Source organism: Lycium ferocissimum, chromosome 5 (genome assembly GCF_029784015.1).
Source record: "Lycium ferocissimum isolate CSIRO_LF1 chromosome 5, AGI_CSIRO_Lferr_CH_V1, whole genome shotgun sequence".
In the NCBI taxonomy this organism is placed as follows: domain Eukaryota; kingdom Viridiplantae; phylum Streptophyta; class Magnoliopsida; order Solanales; family Solanaceae; genus Lycium; species Lycium ferocissimum.
Genome location: NC_081346.1, coordinates 17,305,704 through 17,328,228, shown reverse-complemented (window position 1 = coordinate 17,328,228; position 22,525 = coordinate 17,305,704). Strand labels below are relative to the sequence as shown.

The 22,525-nt window shown below is 33.2% G+C and overlaps 3 protein-coding genes across 3 annotated transcripts; all 3 read left to right on the top strand.

Moving 5' to 3' along the window:
• The first annotated feature begins 113 nt into the window (after positions 1-113).
• On the top strand, positions 114-4,736 carry LOC132056284 (flavonol 3-sulfotransferase-like). Its single transcript, XM_059448407.1, has 2 exons — positions 114-290; positions 1,462-4,736. Exon 2 carries the CDS (start codon positions 3,626-3,628, stop codon positions 4,649-4,651), a length of 1,026 nt encoding a protein of 341 aa, XP_059304390.1. The 5' UTR covers positions 114-290; positions 1,462-3,625; the 3' UTR covers positions 4,652-4,736.
• Positions 4,737-11,639: 6,903 nt separating this feature from the next.
• Positions 11,640-14,271, top strand: LOC132056286 (flavonol 3-sulfotransferase-like). The gene is made up of 2 exons (XM_059448409.1): positions 11,640-11,794; positions 12,733-14,271. Exon 2 carries the CDS (start codon positions 13,113-13,115, stop codon positions 13,833-13,835), a length of 723 nt encoding a protein of 240 aa, XP_059304392.1. The 5' UTR covers positions 11,640-11,794; positions 12,733-13,112; the 3' UTR covers positions 13,836-14,271.
• Positions 14,272-16,258: 1,987 nt separating this feature from the next.
• LOC132056283 (uncharacterized) lies at positions 16,259-21,278 on the top strand. Its single transcript, XM_059448406.1, has 6 exons — positions 16,259-16,569; positions 17,518-17,733; positions 18,383-18,549; positions 19,978-20,059; positions 20,173-20,241; positions 20,944-21,278. The coding sequence occupies exons 1-6, from the start codon at positions 16,444-16,446 to the stop codon at positions 21,112-21,114; spliced, it is 831 nt and encodes a 276-aa protein (XP_059304389.1). The 5' UTR covers positions 16,259-16,443; the 3' UTR covers positions 21,115-21,278.
• The last annotated feature ends 1,247 nt before the right edge of the window (positions 21,279-22,525 follow it).

The following is a 22,525-nucleotide window of genomic DNA, read 5'->3' as shown; positions in this document are numbered from 1 at the left end:
GTAAGGCAATAATCAAAACTTCATCCCTTCCGTCGAAAATGAACCAGAAAAGGTTCTTGGAGTTCTCAATAGTACGTTTGTCAGGTCAGGAAATGCTCACTTTGCACAAGACTTGGATGGGGAAAGGTTAATTAGGACTAACTAATTTCCTCTCATCATGTGATGGGTGCAATTCAAGAAAGCAAAAGCTGTTTAAAGGATGGAGAGAAATACTTGCCCACACGAGTATTATATAGTCCGGAATTACAGAAGAGAGTAACACAACACAAGACAGTGGAACTGGAAGACAGGTATTTCAGTTTATATTCTGTATCTTGAGATTGCTAATTGTCTAGATTAGATGTAAGCTGTTTTTCGAATTGCTTCTGTGTTTATAGCATGCTTTTCCAATAGGCAGAACCAATACTTTTACTAAAAAAAGTTAAAATATAAAAAATAAATACACAAAAAATGAAGTAATTGCACACATTAAAAGAGATATATTATAGATAGATTAGACTTAGTTGTTCAAAGAAAGCTCACAGATGTAGAGGTTTTTCGCATAGATTGAGATGCAACTGGATTTCCTGTTTTGTTGGAGGCTTTCATAACACCCTTTCTAGAAGGTGATTGTGGAATTAGGTGCTCTCTAGGTGTTATATAGTTGTTTGTTAATGGTAATCTTTCATAGTTGTTAGCAAAAAAAAAAGTCAAAGAGAATTTTACGTAATATATATAAAAATAATTTATCGATTTACATGATATAATTTTTCCAACAAAATGGTTCCGCCATGTAGGGACTACAAGTTGGAGCAAAAACATTGACCGAGCTCGGTCGAGTTGATTAACAAAAATTTATTGGGATCAAACTGACCGAGTCCGTCGGTTTTTTGGTCAGTTGTCGTGTTTCTAGTAATGTTTTCTTTTTTTTTTTTTTTTTTTTTTTGGAAAATGGTAAATTTACTTTCTAGTAATGTTTTTTGGTAGCCACCTTTAGTTTTTAAGTCCATTTTGTTAGTTGGATAAAGGTGCTCATTTTAGCAAATTTAAGGGACTAAAGATACTTAAAATTTTATTTGAAGGACCAAAATAAACCTGCTCCCATAAATAAGGGACAATTTTAGCTAAAAACTGCTAATATTTTAACTGGACAGTCCTTCTGTCTGCTGGACTGCTAGTACGGTAGGTTTATAGACCATAAAAAGAGGAATTTTCTTGACTCGATTGAGTTGTCCGAATGATTAACATAATGCTGTGCTAGCCATTACGGAAAAAGATGCTGCAAGGAAATTGGATTGTACAGTGTTACATTGTGTAATAGTTAGTTAAGTTAAAGTAATATTGGAAGTATTATTATGGTGAAGTGCATTCTTAAATCAGCTCTATTATGAAAATTTTGCTTCAGATCACAAATGACAGCTGAGTTTTGATTGCTAAAAGTCATAACAACAAAAGATTAATCCTTTCTGATCATCCCTTCAGTTTGCTTACAACAAAGGGGGACAAGCTTTTGTTGATGAGTGGGTTCAACACTAACTCGAGCTGGTGAACACGAACTTGGTCTAGAGTTTGTCAAGTTTCAACCTCCTCCATGGATATGTTGTGTTCTCATCGTTCTCAGCGTGAACTCGATGATCAATACAAAGAAAGCTGATCAAAATGACAATGATATGCTCACAAGCCTTCCCAAAGAAAAAGGTTGGACCATGGAACATATTTACCAATACCAGTCCTTTTGGCTTACTCCAGTAGCTATTAATGGAATTAAGAGGGCGCAACAATACTTCAAAGCTAAACCCATAGATATTCTTCTAGCTAGTTTCCCAAAATCAGGAACAACATGGTTCAAGGCCCTTATCTTTTCCCTCATGAATCGTGGCCGGCTTGATTTTTCCTTCCACCCTTTACTTACCAAGAGCCCTCGTGATTGCATTCCCTTCTTGGAATTCATCATACAAGATGAAACTCCCTACCATGATTTCGTGTTCGCCACATTGCCTTTTCGCAACCCACATTCCTTACTCTCTGGTACCAGCATCTATGATGTCTTCTGGTTGCAAAATTGTGTATGTATTTCGCGAGATCAAGGATGTTATCGTTTCAAATTGGTATTATTTTAAAAAAATATGACCCAAAGAACTACCTGCTTTTCCAAAGAACTGCCTTCTTTTCCAATCAAAGATGCATTTGATCTGTTTTGCAAAGGCGTATCACATTTTGGACCCTTTTGGGATCATGTCTTGGGTTATTGGAAGGCAAGCTTGGAAAATCCAGACAAAGTACTTTTCTTGACTTATGAGGACATGAAGAAAGATCCTATTGTCTGCCTTACCAAATTGGCCAAGTTTTTGGATAAGCCATGTTGCTTAGAAGAAGAGAGAGAAGGGATTGTGCAGGAGATTGTAAGGCTTTGTAGCTTTGAGAATTTGAGCAGTTTTGAAGGGAATCAGACGGGGGCGCAACATTTCAGTCCATAACTTGTTGAGAACCGGCATTTCTTGTGGAAAGGTCAAGTTGGAGATTGGAGAAACCATTAGGTAGAGATGGCCGAACAGCTGGATGAAATCACTTGTCAGAAACTTTGTGAACTAGTTTGATAGGAAGTTTGCTTGTCGATAAAATACCCTGTAGCTCCAGTGCATATATAAGTTAGTGACCTACTGTCTATGCATAGTATTGAGGCATGAATGGTTAGTCAAATAGGATAAATAGTATCAAAATGACATTATGATTTGCTCCAGGTCATACAGATAAATACTTGTTTCACCATTGTTCCTTAAAATCTGTACTTTTTTCATATGCAAATATAATTCTCCTGAGTTGGCGCAATTCTCAAGTGATTTTATCCCGTTGAACTTCCAGTCCGGAAAGAATGGTGTCACACATTAATAGCAGTAAAAGCAAGATTTTAGAAGTTGTTTCTCCAAATTTTAGAAGTTGTCATGCATTGATGAGATTTGATGCAATGAACCTTAGTGTTTTTTTGGCTATTAAGCCGCTGTTGTGGTTCATTACCTTTGCTAATGAACTAGTTATTTATGCACATCTAAGTATTAATCGTACAAATTATAAGGCAAAAATCAAATCTTCATCCCTTCTGGGGAAAATGAACCAGAAACGATTCTTTGGAGATCTCAATAGCAAGTTTGTCCGGTCAGTAAATGCTCACTTTCAAGACTGGTATGAGGAACAGGTTAATTAAGGACTAATCAATTTCCTCTCATTAAATGATGAGTGCAATTCAAAAAAGGAAAAAGATCTTTAAAGGATGGATAGGAAACTATCTCCATTCAAATATAAAAAAGAGTAGAAAAAAGAGGATACTACTAACAAATTTGTGTAAAATGTATACAATCTTTGGTAAATCAAAATTCAAATATTTTGAGTGCTATTGTGGTAAAGTGCATCTGGCCACATGCTCAAGTCATCTTGAATTAAGTAAAGTTTCCTCAGATCACAAGGAATAACAACTATGTTTTGCTTATTAAACTCAAAACAAAAGTTAAAGTTACCAGTTTCAAAAAAAAAACTCAAAATAAAAGTTATTTAATCTTCCGAGAAAGTTTACTTTGTCATTCCATCCTTGTGGTCATTCTAGCTATTTGAAATATTGAATCAGTCTATAATTCATCAGACTTCAGCTTTCATGTCCCTTTCCCACTGTTCACATCATCAACTTGAAGATGAATACAAGAAAACAGATCAAAATGAAAGTGATATGCTTAAAAACCTTCCTAGAGAAAAAGGTTGGACCACTGAATATGTATACCAGTACCAGTCAGTTTGGTTAACTCCAACATTTGTTAAAGGAGTTAAGTTAGTGCAGCAATACTTCAATGCTCAATCCACTGATATTCTTCTAGCTACACTCCCAAAATCAGGAACAACATGGTTCAAGGCCCTTATTTTCTCTATCATGAATCGTACTCGATTCGATTCTCCTTCTCACCCTTTGCTTACCAAGGGCCCCCATGATTGTATCCCCTTCCTGGAGTACATCATACAAGATGAAAGATCCTACCAAGATTATCAGTTTTCATGTTTGCCACGTCGCCTTTTCGCAACCCACATTCCTTGCCCTTTGTTACCAGCATCTGTGATGTCTTCTGGTTGCAAGATTGTTTATGTCTTTCGCGAAACCAAAGATGTTTTTGTTTCAAATTGGCATTATATGACAAAATTGAGACTCAAAGAACTACCATCTTTTCCAATCGAAGATGCATTTTATCTGTTCTGCAAAGGGGTATCACATTTTGGACCCTTTTGGGATCATGTATTGGGTTATTGGAAGGCAAGTTTGGAAAATCCAGAAAATGTCATTTTCTTGACATATGAGGACATGAAGAAAGATCCAGTTGTCTGTGTTATGAAATTGGCCAAGTTCTTGGGGAAGCCTTTTTCCTTGGAAGAAGAGAGAGAAGGGGTTGCACAGGAGATTATAAGGCTTTGTAGTTTCCAGAATTTAAGCAGCTTGGAAGTGAATCAGAGTGGATTGCAACATTTCAGTCCACATTTTGCTGTTGAGAACACGCATTTTTGGAGGAAAGGTCAAGTTGGAGATTGGAAAAACTATATGACACTAGAGATGGCTCAACAATTGGATGAAATCACTAGGCAGAAACTTGCTGGGACTAGTTTGATAGAAACGTTACACGTCGATACAATAACTTGAGGATAAAGCATCAGTTAATCCAGGGAGGAGCTAGCATGGGAAGGAGTTCGGTAGAACCCCGTCCTATGGTTCAAACCCTATATATATATATAGCCCAAACTCAAAATATAAATATAATACGTAATTTTTATCAAATAAGTATAATTTGTGTCACATATGTTTACTACATAATTAATTTAATGTAATTGCAGGTTAAAAATATCTTCTCCATAAATTGTCATAATTATTAAAGTTTCTTCGTCATATAATTGGATAATTTTTAACAAAAAAAAATATTTATGAGAAAGCAAGTTTGGTATGAAAATTAGCAAATATCAAAGGGTCGTACATAATTTATTTTATGCTTAAAAGGATTACTTTGTAAGAATTAATTTAATTCTTCATATATACTTTATGCTTAAAAGGATTAGCTCCTAGTTAATCAAACATGATTATAAAGCTAATTCAATTTTGACTGATAATGCTACCTTCATCTTCAATATTATAAAACACCATTCAATAAATTTTACTTTTTGTATTGTAAGCATATGTGATATGACTAAAGAAGCAAAATTTTGGAAGTTAAAAATAATAGAGAGGAAATGTTGGTGAGGAATATATTATGTGAGATATGTTTAAATGTAAAGTAAGACCTAATAACTGCTTCAGCTGAAAAACAAAATTGGCGCCAAAGTTAACTAAATTATACCAATTTAAGAACAAATAATTTACAGGGTACTTCCCCAGTTCATATTATATGATGTTTTTAGTTTGGCCACAACGTTTAAAAAATCACTCACTCCTAGACTTAAATATCTTTAATTAAATGCTATCAATTTAATATTTCTTACTTATGTAACAATTCACTTATCGGAAATAAGGGTAATTTTAAAAAATAAAATAAAATAATACCTGCTTAGTTATATAAATAATTATTTATTTAAAACTAAATATAAAAATTAAAACCACCATATAATATGGATTAGAAGAATAATCTAATAAGCACCAAGAAGAGAATTTTAAAAAAATTACACAACACACCAATTATAAAAGCCCATATGGGAAGTGGCCTCTAGTAATGAATGAGACAAAAATGAAAATATGCAAGGACAATTCACAACACCCACATGTAAGATTTCTATAGGTGCTTTGGGAATGTGAGGACTACAAAAAAATTCCTATTGAAACTTATATATAGTAGTAATTTGTTAAGAAATTCACGCAGAACCCATAAACTTCAATACTGGAATTGCCTTAGTATTAATTAATCAATACCAAAATGACATTTTTATTTACTCAAGAGTGATATTGATAAATTAGCTGTTTCAGTTTCACTGTTGTTCTCTAAGTTTAAACTTCATTATATGTATAGGTAAATGTTTTTGCAGTTGGGGCAATCTGCAGGCCTTTTTTTTCATTTCAATTACATTTCAGTAAGAGTGATTCTTATGGATATTAATAGCAGTAAAAAAAAAAAAGAATGACTTAACAGTTAACTTGGCATTCCCCGTCTGTAATAACCTTTAAATACTCTACTGTTCAAAAAAAATAACCTTTAAATACTCTGCTTTTTAATTTCAATGCATTACCATTTCTCAGCCAAAAAAAAAAACACTTCACATTCCCATACTAAAAGTAGATAAGCATTGATGAGATTCTGATTTATGAACCTTAGCTATTAGGTTACTGTGTTCCTGTTATTAAATTTTGTTCATGCAATAATATTTATATAAGTACTCCCACCGTCTCAAATTAGCAGTCGTGCTTTTTAAAAATAGCTATCTCGGATTATTTCTTGTTTTACAGGTTCAAGATAAAACTATTTTTTTTTTCATTTTACCCTTAGTAATAATATTTTTTGAAGACTACAAACATATCAATTATGGAGTGATATTGCGATTGTCCAAATATCAATGAAAGATAAAATAATTAAAAAATCCTCTTAATTAATATTTTAATGGGACATGTAAAAGAGAATTATGATATACAATTTGAGACAGAAAGAGTATTTCTAATTTTTTGGGAACTGCACTAAAAATGATTCTTGAAGATACACCAATAATAAGTTGGTCAACGGTCATCTATCCATCGAAAGACACTTATGCAACCTTCAGCATGTGAAAGGTCACTTTACGTAATACAACAGTAAATGTATTTATTAGATTAAATATTCGGAAAAGGGTCAAAATTATCCCTGAACTTTGGAAAATAGTTCATCCATACCCTTCGTTATACTATAGGACCAATTATACCCTTATCGTTATACTATGGGATCAATTATACCCTTATGTGTAACCATTTTGCCAAATGGCATCATCCAAATTTCTTCAAAAAATTTCCCTCAAAATTTTTTTTACCCATTAAAATAACTTAATTATTTGCAAGAGATGTTTTATTTTTTCTTTCTCTTGTAACTTATGGAAGTATCCAACCGAAGAAAACATGAAGCCTTTGGTTGGGTAAATGGTTCAAAAGTTCTACTCATGATTTTAGTTGAGTATACAGCATAGTGAACGATACTCAGAACAAATTTCATGCTTTTTGTATAGCAGATCCCAATAATTGATAAGCAGAATATAATCTATGCCCTAATGCATGAATTCTTCAATCAGGAGACAATTAGATAATTCTGAAATTGCTACAAGAATGTGCTTCATAGCTAGCTCTGCAATTCATATAACTTTGCACAAGAGCTACAGATGACATTTGAATGCAACAAGCAAAATAGAAAGACAGTGACCATGCTTCGAACGATCTGAGAGAAAAATCATGAGCACAAGATAGAAGTGTTGTCCGTTTCGCTCCATTTTACATTAGTTTCAATCTGAGCATAAAATTTTTTAATGGGTCGGGTTGGGTTGAGTTATTTAAATGGGTAAAAAAAAAATTGAGGGGAAAATTTTTTTGAAGGGCTGGGACGATGCCACGTGGCAACCATTACACATAAGGGTATAATTGATCCCATAGTATAACAGTAAGGGTATAATTGATCCCATAGTATAACGAAGGTTATGAATGAACTATTTTCCAAAGTTCAGGGGTAATTTTGGCCCTTTTCCGTTAAATATTTTACTAGGAAAAACTTTATTACCGATCTCACACAACTGACATTAGTTGTTGTAAATATTACTATTTGTTAATTGTGTATGTTCATAATTCTTAGGTGTAATTCCACCATTAAGTGTAGTAACACCACACATTCACTACCTCCTCATTCATCTCCCTCTACCCCCATTGACTTCCCCACCTTCTCAAGAGTAAATGTCATGTTTATGACACCTTTTCATGTTACTCAATACAGCCCTATAAATAGAGGCATTAAGAATGATGTTGTAGACACTTGAACATATTTGGATGAATAAGAGAGCTCTCATCTCTTGTCTCTCTTTATCTCTTTATTGTTCTTGCTTCATATTTTGATATATTGTACTAATTCTTTTAGAATGATTTTACAACATATGTGAGATTTATTTTTGTCTCACAATTTAGTAGATTCAATTCTTACACTTTTGAATCCACTAAGTTGAAAGACAAAAAAAAAGTCTCACATAACTACAAATAGTGTAAGTTGTGTGAGACACAATTTTTTTTTTCTAGTACTACTATTATTTTTTCACTTTAGAAATAATACATGAGTAAACCTGAGGTTATACTAAGAATGAACCACACATTGGTCATTTCAAAATCAGGCTGCTAGACCGCATTACAAGGTCAAATAATTATTTGGTCATTTCAAGTAAGATTAGTCCTTAATAGTGAATTTTTGCCGATTTACGAAAAAATTGTAGTACTACATTCATGCTTCAACAAAGAATATTTTGGTATTTCAATTTTGCGCACTTGAAAGCCAAATCTGTATTAGCGTTGCAGTGGACACCTAACTGGCTAAATCTATCAAGAATAGGCCCAATGCATCTATTGTACATTTTATGAGGACGGAAACGGTGTTGCGTAGACATATTCTCGTACTCTTGCGGTTGCCACTATCCTATGCCTTGTAATTTGTATGAATTATTACTCCTCCCTCCTCGTTCATGTGAATCGTATTTGACTAAATATGAAGTTTTTTTTATTAAAAAAAAAAAAAGAATTTAAGAAATTTTTTATCTAAAACAAATTATAAATATTTGTGTGATAATAAATTAATGGCAGCCATTGATTGAGAAAGTGGTGGCCAAAATCTCATCATGGATGACCAAGAAACTATCCTATGCTGCAAGGATACAACTGGTCAAATCTGTTATTTTGAGGTGTAATCCTATTTTGTAACAACAACAACATACCCAGTATATTCCACGAGATGGGTCTGGGGAGGGTAGAGTGTACGCAGACCTTATCCCTATCCAATATATTTCTACAAGGTGAGGTGTAATCCTATTTTGTAACACAAATTAAAATGAAGAATGTGTCACATAAAATGGATAGAGAGAATACCATTTGGCAGCAGAAAACAATGGACGAAATGCCTAAATAGTTAAACCATACTCCCTCTCTTTCAAAATATTTTGTCATGTTTCAATTCGCGATAGTCAAATTAACATTTTAAGATGTCTTTGTTTCCACCTTGTTGATATGAGAATGATTGTGACTTTTAGTATTTTTTGTATAGTTTTTAAATTTCTAGATCTTAACTTGCAAATATATAATTAATTTAATCTAATTTCAAATTAACTTTCAAAAAACAGAACATGACAACTATTATAGGAGGGAGGAATAACATATAATGGATTATTCTAAAGGACTTGTCTGTTAAATGTTTTTAATTGCCTAAAACAGATAGAACGTACATTAATCAATTTGGTTCTGATTTACGATTTATTTTATATACCCCTACTTGGTATAATGGTATTTTTGTGCACTGTGTTAGTGAAGTAACGGGAAAGTTACTTTAATGGATGTTTATTGTTGCTTAAATGTAACTTAAAAGTTAAAATTCAACATTCTTATTTTTATCATTATCTTCTTCTTGGAGTGACTTTTAAGGTGCCATTTGGCCATAAAAATTATTCACTTTTTTTCGGATTTTTTTTTCACTTTTGGGCGTTTGGCCATAAATATTCCGAATATAACTTGAAGTTGTATTCCGGAATACAACTTTGGAATACAAAAACTCAAAAAACTTGTTGTTCAAAAAATTTTGCACTTTTTTCACTTTTTTACAACTACAATTTCAAAAATTATGGCCAAACACAACTCTAACTTCAAAAATTCCAAAAAAAGTGAATTTATTTTTGATATCTATGGCCAAACGGCTACTAATTAATTACGGAAACACAAATTTCAGGACATTAACTAGTCTTTTCACTGTGTCTTGTTGTGCTATTTAAATTAATACAATTAAATGACTTGTGTAAACAAATTGAAAAATAAACATTATTTTTGTTAAGCTTAGCCAAAGAGCCTAAGTGGAGTAGTAAGTTATGGCTGGAGGGGTATATCAGGTGAATTGAAGTAACGGTGGTGGGTGAAGAGACAGGGAAAGTTAAAATGGAGCGGGACTCATAATAGGTACCCTCACACAAGTATGACATGACATACCTAACACTATAAAACTTTTCACAAAAACCATATAATGTGATTCATTATTATTGTATTTGTCAAATTTAATATCGGATGGTTGACTATTGGTTATTTGGTTGTAGCCAGGGGCGGATGTACACCCCAGCGAGGGTGTTCACCCTCAGCAAAAAATTACAGTGTATATATAGTAGATTTTTTATATTTATGTACGTATACATACTTTTGAATACCCTGAACAAATGCAAAAGGTTAGCTCAAGTGGTTCGGGGTGTTCAATATTATCTCTAGCGTCCTAGGTTCTATTCCTAGAAACAACATTATTAATATATTTAGCGTTAATTATTTTTTCAAACCCCTGAGTAAAATTTCTGAATCTTCTTGGCCTCTTAAAATTTGAATAGAAAAAAATATCTTTTTCAGATGTCGTATGTATTTTTTTCAGATCTCTTATGTGTAAAAAATGAAGATCTCCTATAAAAAGTCATAAAACTAAAAAAAAAATTGTAAAGGGCCAAAAATCCATTTCTCCCTTAGGAGTTAGATTTGTTTGTGGTATAGAAGATTAACAATTTCGGGGGTAAAATATTGGATTATTTTCACATTTAGTTCAATTTTTAATTTTAGAATTAACAATTTCAAAATGTTATACCGCAATTATATATATATATATATATATTTTTTTTAATACAACTTCAATAGGGAACTGGAAGTTGGTAGGAATAACAATCTCGGAATTATTACTTCCGGAATAAATATCAAAATGACCGGATGGTATTCTTCAAGGCTCTTCCTCCAAAATCCTTTAAAAATCTAACGTTAAAAGTTGAAATAAAAGTTTATTCCAACTTATTTAACATAAAATCACACATATTTTATATCATAGCCCCTATTAGTACTATGGAAAAAATGGTTTTTTAGCCCTGTATAATTTTTTTTTAATTTTATGACTCTTTTGAAAGAAATTTTCATTTTTTACAGATAAGAGATCTGAAAAGTCTATTTTCTTCTATTCAAATTGTAAGAGGGCAAGAGACTCCTTTCCTCTATATTTACGGGAGAAATGAATTTTTGATCCTTTACCAAAAAAAATTTTAGTTTTATGACTTTTTTACAAGAGATCTTCATTTTTTTACACATAAGACATATGAAAAAACACATAAGAAATCTAAAGAAGACATTTTCTTTTATTTAAATTATAAGAGACCAAGAGATCTTATTTCCTCCCATATTTACCATGATATCCATATTAGTACATATTTTTAATGAACTTGAAAAATGATTTGAAATTAGTAATTAATACTATGGGTAAAATAGAAAAAACTGATTGTCGTCTCTTGATGTACTAAAAGTGACAACTAAAGTGAAGATGTATTTTTAAATTACCGGACAAGTAAAAGTTTTTTTTAAAAATTTCTTAACGAGCCTATAAAATAATAAAAAAAAAAGACCAATAATTTAGAGAGAGGAGGGGGGGGGGGGGAGTATAAGTAAATCTTCGTCTAATGTTTGGATATTTTTTTTCTGAAGAAACATTTTTGCACAATTTAAGTTCAAACACCAGAAAATTGTTTGAAATAATTTGTTCTTCCAGAATCTCTCTATTTCTCGGGCGAAATTGACGATCTGTCGCAAAAAGTATAAGAAGTAAGTATCCTTGTTTCTCTCCACATTCCTCATCTGATGATCCAAAATCCCTAAAGTAAACCCTTTCCCCTTTTTGTTTTTAGTTACAAGTAGAATAGCAGTGATGTTTGAATCTCCGACAACTGTTACATTTTCCGTAGAAGAAAACGCCAGTTAGAGACATTATGAGCCTGTTTGGATGGGCTTAAAAAAAGCTGCTTATAAGCTGTTTTCAGCTTATAATCTGCAAGCCAAATGGACCCAATTATTTTTTTGAATTTATTTTAAGCACAAAATGGCTTTAAGCTGGTCAACCAAACACTCAAAAAAGCTGAACGGGCTCTATAGTTGCGGATAATTGTATCTTCAAGCTAGTTTTGTTATAGTTGCAAATATTTTAAGAGAAAATTATAGTCAAATACCATTCAGCCATCTAGTTTACAAAATATCTACACAGTAGTGTATACTTTATATTAAATATACATATAATATACATACCTATACACAACATATACATCCGAAGTGTATAGGTAGTATATACTTCGGCCATGTTGGTAAACTAGTTGGCCGAAGGGTACATTTACGTAAGTTTCCCATATTTTAACTGGACACTCCTTGTATCTCCTTGTATCTGATGGACTGCTAGTGTGGTAGGTTTGAGAACATAAAAAGAGGAATTTTCTCGAGTTGATTTAGTTATCTGAATGATTAACTTAATGCTGTGCTAGCCATTAGGGGGAAAAAATGCTGCAAGGAAATTGGATAAAAGTAGAGTCTGCATTGTTTAGTACCTAGCTAAGTTAAAAATAATATTGGAAGTATTGTATATTATGGTGAAGTGCATTCTTAAATCATCTCGATTATGAAAATGTTGCTTCAGATCGCAAATTATAGCGGAGTATTGATTGCGAAACTTGGAAAAACATAAGATTAATTAGCCATTCTGATCTTTCCTTCAGTTATCTCATAACAAAGACGGACAACTCTTTGTTGATGAGTAGGTGCAGCTCTGGATCGAGCCGGTGAACACGAATTTGGTTTAGATTTTAACCTCCTCCATGGACATGTCGAGTTCCCATTGTTCACTGTTTGAACAAAATGATGAATACAAGAAAGCTGATCAAAATGGTAGTGATATACTCACAGCCCTTACCAAAGAAAAAGGTTGGGCCACTAAATATCTTTACCAATACAAGTCCTTTTGGTTTACTCCGGTAGCTATTAAAGGAGTTGAGAAGGCGCAAGTCAACAACGCTTCGAAGCTCAATCCACAGATATTCTTCTAGCTACTTTCCCAAAATCAGGAACAACATGGTTCAAGGCCCTTATCTTTTCCCTCATGAATCGTGATCGATTCGATTTCTCCTCTCACCCTTTACTTACCAAGGGCCCCCATGATTGCATTCCCTTCTTGGAATCCATCATACAAGATGAAACTTCCTACCAAGATTATCGAATTTCATGTTTGCCACGTCGCCTTTTCGCGACCCACATTCCTTGCTCTTTGTTACCAGCATCTGTGATGTCTTCTGGTTGCAAGATTGTTTATGTCTTTCACGAAACCAAAGATGTTCTCGTTTCAAATTGGCATTATATGAAAAAATTAAGACTCAAAGATCTACCTTCTTTTCCAATCGAAGACGCATTTGATCTGTTCTGCAAAGGGGTATCACATTATGGACCCTTCTGGGATCATGTCTCGGGTTATTGGAAGGCAAGCTTGGAAAATCCAGACAAGGTACTTTTCTTGACTTACGAGAACATGAAGAAAGATCCCATTGTCTGTCTTACCAAATTGGCCAAGTTCTTGGATAAGCCATTTTGCTTAGAAGAGGAGAGAGAAGAGGTTGTGCAGGAGATTGTAAAGCTTTGTAGCTTTGAGAATTTGAGCAGCTTGGAAATAAATCAAACTGGAGTGCTACATTTCAGTCCACAAATTTCTCTTGAGAACCGGCATTTCTTGAGGAAAGGTCAAGTTGGAGATTGGACAAACCATCTGACAGTAGAGATGGGCGAACAGCTGGATGAAATCACTAGGCAGAAGCTTTGTGGACTAGTTTGATAGAAATGTTGCATGTCGATACAGTAACTTAAGGATAAAGCATCAGTTAATCCAGGGAGGAGCTAGCATGGGAAGGAGTTGGGTAGAACCCCGTCCTATGGTTCAAACCTAAGTTGCTCGGACTCTGTCGCACCCGTGTCGGATTCTCCAAAAATACACTACTTTTGGAAGATCCGACACGCACCCGTCGATATTTTTGAAGAGTCCGAGTAACATAGGTTCAAACCCTATGTGTGTGTGTGTGTGTGTATATTTGTTGAGAAATTTACGCAGAACCCATAAACTTCAATACTGGAATTGCCTTAAAGTTAATTAAGCAGTACCAAAATGACATTTTTATTTACTCAAGAGTGATATTGATAAATTCGTTGTTTCAGTTTCACTGTTGTTCTCTAAAGTTTAAACTTCATTATATGTAAAGGTAATTGTTTTTGCAGTTGGGGCAACCTCCAGGCCTTTTTTTCATTTCAATTACATTTCAGCAAGAGTGTTCTTATGGATATTAATAGCAGTAAAAAATAAGAATGACTTAACACTTGACTTGGCATTCCCCGTCTGTAATAACCTTTAAATACTCTGCTTTTTAATTTCAACGCATTACCATTTCCAGCCAAAAAAAAAAAAAAATTCACATTCCAATACTAAAAGTTGACAAGCATTGATGAGATTCTGATGTATGAACCTTAGTTGTTAGGTTACTGTGTTCCTGTTATTAAATTTTGTTCATGCAATAATATTTATATATGTATAAGTACTCCCACCGTCTCAAATTAGTTGTTGTGCTTTTTAAAAATAGTTATCTCGGATTATTTCTTGTTTTACAAGTTCAAGATAAATTCTTTTTTCCATTTTACCCTTAGTAATAGTAATTCTTTTTAAAGACTACAAACATCTCAATTATGGATTGATGTTATGATTGTCCAATTATCAATGAAAGATAAAATAATTAAAAACTCCTCTTAATTAATATTTTAAAGGGACATGTAAAAGAGAATTATGATATATAATTTGAGACAGAAAGAGAATTTCTAATTTTGTGGGAACTGCACTAAAAATAATTCTTGGAGATACACCAATAGCAAGTTGGTCAACGGTCATCTCTCCATTGAAAGACACTTATGAACCTTCAGCCTGTGGAAGGTCACTTTACGTAATACAGCAGTAAATGTATTTATTAGAGCAAATATTTTACTAGGAAAAACTTTATTAACGACCTTATACAACTGAAATTAGTTATGTGAGATTTATTTTTGTCTCACAATTTAGTAGATTCAATTCTTACGCTTTTGAATCCATTAAGTTGGAAGACAAAAAAAATTCTCACACAACTACAAATAGTGTAAGTTGTGTGAGACACAATTTTTTTTTCTATTACTAGTATTATTTTTTCACTTTAGGAATAATACATGAGTAAACCTGAGGTTATACTAAGAATGAACCACACATTGGTCATTTCAAAATCAGGCTGCTAGACCGCATTACAAAGTCAAATAATTATTTGGTCATTTCAAGTAAGATTAGTCCTTAATAGTGATTTTTTTCCGATTTACGAAAAAAGTAGCAGCACATTCAAGCTTCAACAAAGAATATTTTGGTATTTCAATTTTGTACACTTGAAAGCCAAATCTGTATTGGCGTTGCAGTAGACACCTAACTGGCTAAATTTATCAAGAATAGGCCCAATGCATCTGTTGTACATTATATGAGGCTGGAAACGGTGTTGCGTAGACATATTCTCGTAATCTTGTGGTGGCCACTATCCTATGCCTTTGTAATTTGTATGAATTATTACTCCTTCCTCCTCGTTCATGTGAATCGGATTTGACCAAATAAAAGGTTTTTTTTTTTTTTAAAAAAAAAAAAAGATTTTAAGAAATTTTTGATCTAAAATAAATTATAAATATTTGTGTGATAATAAATCATCTACTTAGAGATAAAAATAATAATTTTAAAATAAATTAATTTTAAATATAAAAAGTTTATTTTATAAGACAAATTAAAATGAACAATGTGTCACATAAAATGGATAGAGAAAATACTATTTTGGAAGCAGAAAACAATGGACAAAATAACTAAATAGTTAAACCATAATAGTTAAACTATACTCCCTCGGTTTCAAAATATTTTGTCATGTTTCATTTCGCGATGGTCAAACTAACATTTTAAAATGTATTTTTTTCCACCTTTTTGATATGAGAATGATTGTGGCTTATGGAGTAGTTTTTTTTGTATAGTTTCTAAATATCTAGATTTTAATTTATAAATATATAATTAATCTAATCTAACTTTAAATTAATTCTAGAAAAATCGAAACGTGACAAGGACGGAGGAATAGCGTATAATGGCTTTGCTATATCTTAAAGAGGCTCGTCTGTTATGGAACACTGTTTTAATTGCCTAAAACAGATAAAACGTACAGTAGAGTGGGGCGTGTGGCTCACCGGTAAGACCAAGCTATCTGCCACTAGATTGTTATCCTCTACTAAAGTCCTGTCCACATAAACAACCTTTGTTTACCACATTGCTGACACGAGGCACGCACACACCACATCCAAAAATCCAATATTTTTCCAACTCTGCTAACTTGAAAATTTAACGTACCAAAATCATGGCATCCGCTGTTGTTTCTGGTGCTGCCTCCTCTTCTTGCTCGGTTTCTTATTCAAGAAACCTTAGCATCAACAAACCTAATGCTTCCATCACGTCCCACAAATCATCCACCACTCCATCCCAGGTATTCATATACTTTCCTTTTTTATCTGTCACAGAAAGAGTGTGTCTTTATATATTTTGGTAAGTCGACAATTCAAACATCACACATGACAAGTTTAAAATCACAAAATTCAAAGAAATTTTTAGTACATTACACACATCTTTAATGTAGAATCACAAGATTAAAAAATCTTGCTATATTTTTTAGACTCCGTGGCCAGCAAACAAAGAAACTTAAATTGGGACGGAAGGAGTATTTGTTGTTAGAAGTGTTTGATGATCTCATTTACACTCACAACTTTTAATTATTTGATTAGGAATGGTAGCACTTTTAGTCCCTTAGTTTATGGTAATTTCTGGTTTTAATTCTTGTGATATTTAACTAACCTTATTTAACTTTTAGTTATTTGAAATGTGTGAAGTATGTTATATTTGAACTATTTCAGAACTCTATTACGGTTAAATATGAAGTAACACCACAAACACGAGTATTAAAGTAGCAAAACGTTTACAATCATGGTAAATTTGTGAATAATCACTAGAAAGGTGATCAAAAGTGTACATTTTAATTAATTGTAAGTTAAATGTGCTTAACCACATATCACAATGACCAAAATCATAATCCAATGATAACCGAGTTACAAAAACTGCTATTAAACCAAAAGCGTAGCTAGAATTTGAAGTTTATGGGTACGGGATTCTAAGTTCATCTAAGTTACTGAGTTCTAAATTAGTAATTTGCATATATTCAATCAATTTCTTAAGACAAATACAAGGTTCGGAATAAAGCTACTAGGTTCGGCCAAACGTGTAAGCTCTACTCCACCCCTGATTAAACCTCATGTGCAGGCTTGATTTTTTTTTTTCTTTGGGCCAAACATGTAAAATTAATTTTTTGATTTTCAATAGTGTATTTTGAATTGTGGATTTTTTGGTTTCCTTCTTTTGTCAAATTATTTTTCCTCTTCAGAAAACTAGTTTTCAAGGGCTAGCACTACAAGAGGCCAAAAAGGGTGTTTCGAGTTCGTTTTTAGCTGAGAGCAAGAGGAATGGTAGCATTGGTGGAAGTAGAGGCCTTGAGATAACTGCAAGAAAAGCTGCTGCTGCAAAGAACATAGAAGTGGAAGTTGATAAGCCATTGGGACTCACCCTCGGTCCAAAGCAAGGTGGTGGAGTTATCATTACGGTCAGTAATTTGTTGCTCTCCATCATCGGACTTTATATCCTTCCACTTACTAAAAAATTATCACAATTAATGTACCAGTAACCAAGTTTTCAAGTGTTGTTAATCGGCAGGTATCCTTTTACTAAAGAGCTAAGTAGACGTATCACGCAAGGGGTTCAATTGAATCCCCTTCAACGAAAATTTTCGCCGTGCAAATAAGGCACAAATCAATTTTTTTGCTTAATCCCTTTAACATAAGGACTGATTTTAGTGCAGTGGTCAACGGTTTCAAAAGTTGCTTTACATCACAAGTTCAGATCCTAGTGTGACATCTTTGCCTTTTGCTGATCCCCTTAGTAGAATTCCTGGATGTGCTACTGATTTAGATCTAGATCGACTAATGCACTGAAGTTGTAAATTGTTTTTACACTATCAGTTGATACTGTTACTTTACCTGCTGTGACAGGTCATTTACCATGTAAAACACGCTATCAAGCCATACTTCTGAGAAGGTTACCTGTAATTGGCTATTAACTTACCTAATAGTGTAAATTTTCTTAGACAATGTATTAATTAAACTCTATACAAAGTTACTTGTGATTGGCTATAAGGTCTAATTCAAAATGAGTTGTTGACATTAAAGAGCTTTTTATTTTATCTTTTGAATTAGGGTGTAGAGGGTGGTGGTAATGCTGCAAGGGCGGGGCTTAAGGTTGGTGACCAGGTAGTCTACACTAGTAGCTTCTTCGGCGACGAACTCTGGCCAGCTGATAAGCTTGGATTCACAAAAACTGCCATCCAGGCGAAGCCTGACTCTGTCTACTTCGTCGTTAGCAGGTTAGCTTCTCCTTGCCCTTATATTCTGGTTTGAGTTTAACTTTAGTAACCAGGAAAAGGCAGGTTACCTAAAAGGCGGTTTACCTACTATAACATGTTAAAACACACTAATCGTGTAAAATAGAATTGCACTGCCTGTGTATATAAGCTATTATATTCCTTCTGGTTTTGCTTCTACAGCAAAGGAGCTTGGTATGAAAGTATCTTGATTAATGCAGCTCATGTATGATGTTGTTTTAAATTTCACAATATTAATTAAGATTGGGCAGTATTTTTAATAACTTGTTCATGTGAAAATTAACCACTAAACAGAAGAAATCTTATTTCAACTCAGTATTTGGATTTTGGATAACTTAACTAAAATTACATGTAAAAGCAACTCTATGCATTGTGATGAGGTTATCTAAGCCAATGTTCTGTCAAAGGCTCTACAAATTGCATAAATGAAGATAATTTCAATTGGAAATATGATCTTTATTGACTTGCTACTAGTCTTTTCCACATAAAAGCACTGATATGTATGTTGTTTGTGATTGAATTTTTTAAATTGCTTTAGATACTATGCATACCTGGTCAATATTTTCTTTACCATCTTTTATAATGGGTTCAAATCTGTATTAACAATGCGCAAGAAGTCTGCATAAGTTTTCTGTCATTGTAGTCAGAGGCGGACCTACATGGAAGGGTGGGAGTGCACGTGCACTTCCACCCTTTGAAAAAAATTATGTATATATACCTTGAGAAATTAGTGTATATTTAATTCTGCACTCTAATAAACGAAAGTGTCTTTGGGGACGCGTTGGTTGCAACTGCTGCTTCCCTTACATGTCAACCCAGATCGAACTCGAATGTCACTTTTAATTATTTTTTTGAGCCTATTTTTAGGGAAACAATAAGCTTTAAGTGCGCTCGCCCAGATTCGAACCTGCACTGTCACAACATGTTGCACAGCCTTAGCCACTGAGTTATCTCTTTCATTTGCTTCACTGTGTTAAATTTTATTTATTACACATATTTGACCTATATACTTGTATTTTCGCCACTGCTTACGCTATTAGTGACCGGTCCGACACAGTATTATCCCTCAGTCGTCATTAAAAATTTTGTTGGCGTTTATGCTAAGATAACCGTGCCCCCGGCGTCTTAAAATCCTGGGTCCGCCTTTGATTGTAGTCATTGTTTGTTGACTTGTTCTTTCATTCATCGCTATGTTTAACTTTTGAGTATGAAACTATAGAGCATGGTTGAAAAGCTGAGCTGCATGCTAATTTATGTTGATCCAGAATTAGCAGGATCCATCCTATGACCCGAAATAAGATATGGCTTCCTAATTACAGAATTCTAGCCAATTGACATCTTTATTAACTAAAGATGCGTGACAAACATATTTCAATGTATTGAATATCTTTGATTGATATTTTGATGCAGAGGTGTCGATGTAGATGTTAAAAGACTGCCCAAGCGTCCAGCTCCTCCTCAATTTGGAAGGAAATTAACTGATGCTCAAAAGGCAAGTATTGATCCGTGAATTGTTAAAAATCTTCACTTTCAATGTGTATTTTATTCATGTTCATCCTTTATATTTGTTTTTCTGCCTAATCATCTATAGTTTACTGTCCTCAGGCCAGAGCAACACACATTTGCCTCGATTGTGGTTACATATACACCTTGCCGAAGTCTTTCGATGAACAGGCAAGTTTCTGCACTTTGGTTTAACTGTGTCTCTATACAAGATTATGATCTCTTTTTTTGGGGCTTTGGAAACTTGTTAGACGATTTCAGAGATTCTGAAGTCACTACTTGTCCTTCTAATTGTCAGCATCTTAACATAGTAATAACATTTGGCCAGACATGATAAGAGAATACAAAATAAGTATAGAGTAGTAAGAAGATCGCTATTTGAGCTATGTCGAATTGATGTAAGACTTAGGTTCCTCTCTAGAACTATTCCTCAAAATCAGGGGTGGAGCCACCATTATAGTTATGGTTTTGGTAGAACCCAGTAGATTTGGCTCAAACCATGTATTTCTGTTAAGAAATTAATTTAATATGTATAAATAATCTATCCAAAACTCAATGAACAAAAAAGATTGTGATCTAGAATTCACAAACTAAAAATCCTGAATACGATGATGACGTTAGTGGCACAACTACCACACTGTCTTTTGTTTCAGGACAAAGGGTGCGCCTATATAAAGACTAGAGAGGGATCTAATTGTAAAAGAACTCACGTTCCGGGGTTCACTAGGTTTAGCCTACACTCATCATCTTACTAGACCTACCAAGCGCATGACCATTACCCTTATATCACAGTTATAATTGAGCTCTGTTTTATAGATTACCATCTACAAGAAAGAAAAAAAGTTTGTGATTTGTTGTGTTTATTGGATGCAGCCGGAGGACTATGCATGTCCACAATGCAGAGCACCAAAGAAGAGGTTTGCAAGATATGATGTTAACACTGGGAGAGCAATTGGAGGAGGATTGCCCCCAATTGGAGTCATTATTGGTCTTGTTGCTGGTATTGGTGGTATTGGAGCATTACTAGTTTATGGTCTCCAATAGGCAATAAGTATCTTTTTTTGAGTTCAAAATTTTCCTGCTGATGTAGTATACCTTAAAAAGTGTTACCTAAAAACTACTAATGATTGTGCTTATTGCACATTGATGAAATGAAGCCCAAGTGTGTATTTTTTGAAGGGGAAAGTAGAATCAGTGAGTTGATGATACTTGTATCCAAATCAATCGGCGTAAGAAAGAACTTGTTAATTTTCTTAAATATATATAATCAAAGCATTTATATTCTTCCTAATCATCGTCATACTATTATCAGATGTGGATGCAGTATCGCACACTGGGTTCATAAGATAAAATTGTCACATCCTAATCATATCTGATATTTCTACGCGAAATCCCGGAAAGGGAGCCTTCGATATTCTTTTAATTCTAAACATAAGGATTTATTTAGAAAGGGTAAAGGTACAAATATACCCCTTAGTTTTGCGATTTAGAGCAGATATATCCTTCGTTACAAAAATGGTGTATATATACCCTTGACGTTACAAAACGGTGCAAATATATCCTTTTCGTTGACGAGGTTTTTTCTAAAAAATCATTTAGGTTATTTTTTAATTGATATAAAATATCCACCCACTTTAAAAAACCTAACCCATTTTTTTTTAGATATACTTTTAAACTACATAGTAATTTTTTTTTTTTTTGATGGGCAATACAATGGTTAGTTTAAAAAAATGGATGCTTATTTTTTTAAGTCGGAGATTTTTTTAAGGAACGGAGACGACCCATCAAAAAAAAAATGGCTATGCGAAGGGCTTAGAAAAGATGTCTACTCAAAAAATGGGTAGACTTCTTTGACATATATATACATCTTAAGGAGAAATATTTACGAAACGTGACGATAGTTTTTTATATTTACAAAACATAACATTACAAATCCTATACAAAACATGCTTTATATTTAAAAAAAAAAAAAAATTAAATTAAATTATTTTTTATTTTTTTATTTTTTAAAAATCATTTTTTAAAAAAAATTTTTTTTATTTTTTTTAAATTTTTTTTTTTTTAATTTTATTTTTTAAAAAATTAATATTTTTTTTTAGTCAAAAAACTTTGTATGAAAGTTGTATGAAATTTTCCATATCAATCCACCTCAAGACTTAAAAAGTTTGCTCAAAATTCGATGAAAAATGTATGAAATGTGTATTTCTTGGAAGAGGGAAAATCCGCTCAAAAAAATGTGTTAAGAGAGAGAGATTTGTATCTTGCTCATGTCTTAAAATTTTTACATTTTTATTTAAAGTTGGATATGTTTTGAGACGGGTTGGGTACTAAATTAATACAACTACAACAACATTGTATATAACTTTGATACAACATTCAAGACTTAAAATAATCGCTCAAATTTTTGTGTATGAAATGTGTATATCTTGCTCAAGGCTTAAAAAGTTCGCTCGGA

What these genes read in the sequence shown, in the direction of transcription:
- LOC132056284 (XM_059448407.1), top strand. Translation starts at nt 3,626, where the DNA reads ATGTCCCTTTCCCACTGTTCACATCATCAACTTGAAGATGAATACAAG.
- LOC132056286 (XM_059448409.1), top strand. Translation starts at nt 13,113, where the DNA reads ATGAATCGTGATCGATTCGATTTCTCCTCTCACCCTTTACTTACCAAG.
- LOC132056283 (XM_059448406.1), top strand. Translation starts at nt 16,444, where the DNA reads ATGGCATCCGCTGTTGTTTCTGGTGCTGCCTCCTCTTCTTGCTCGGTT. An exon ending in CATCCACCACTCCATCCCAG is followed by an intron (nt 16,570 to 17,517) that starts GTATTCATATAC and finishes TTTCCTCTTCAG; the next exon opens with AAAACTAGTTTTCAAGGGCT. An exon ending in GTGGTGGAGTTATCATTACG is followed by an intron (nt 17,734 to 18,382) that starts GTCAGTAATTTG and finishes CTTTTGAATTAG; the next exon opens with GGTGTAGAGGGTGGTGGTAA.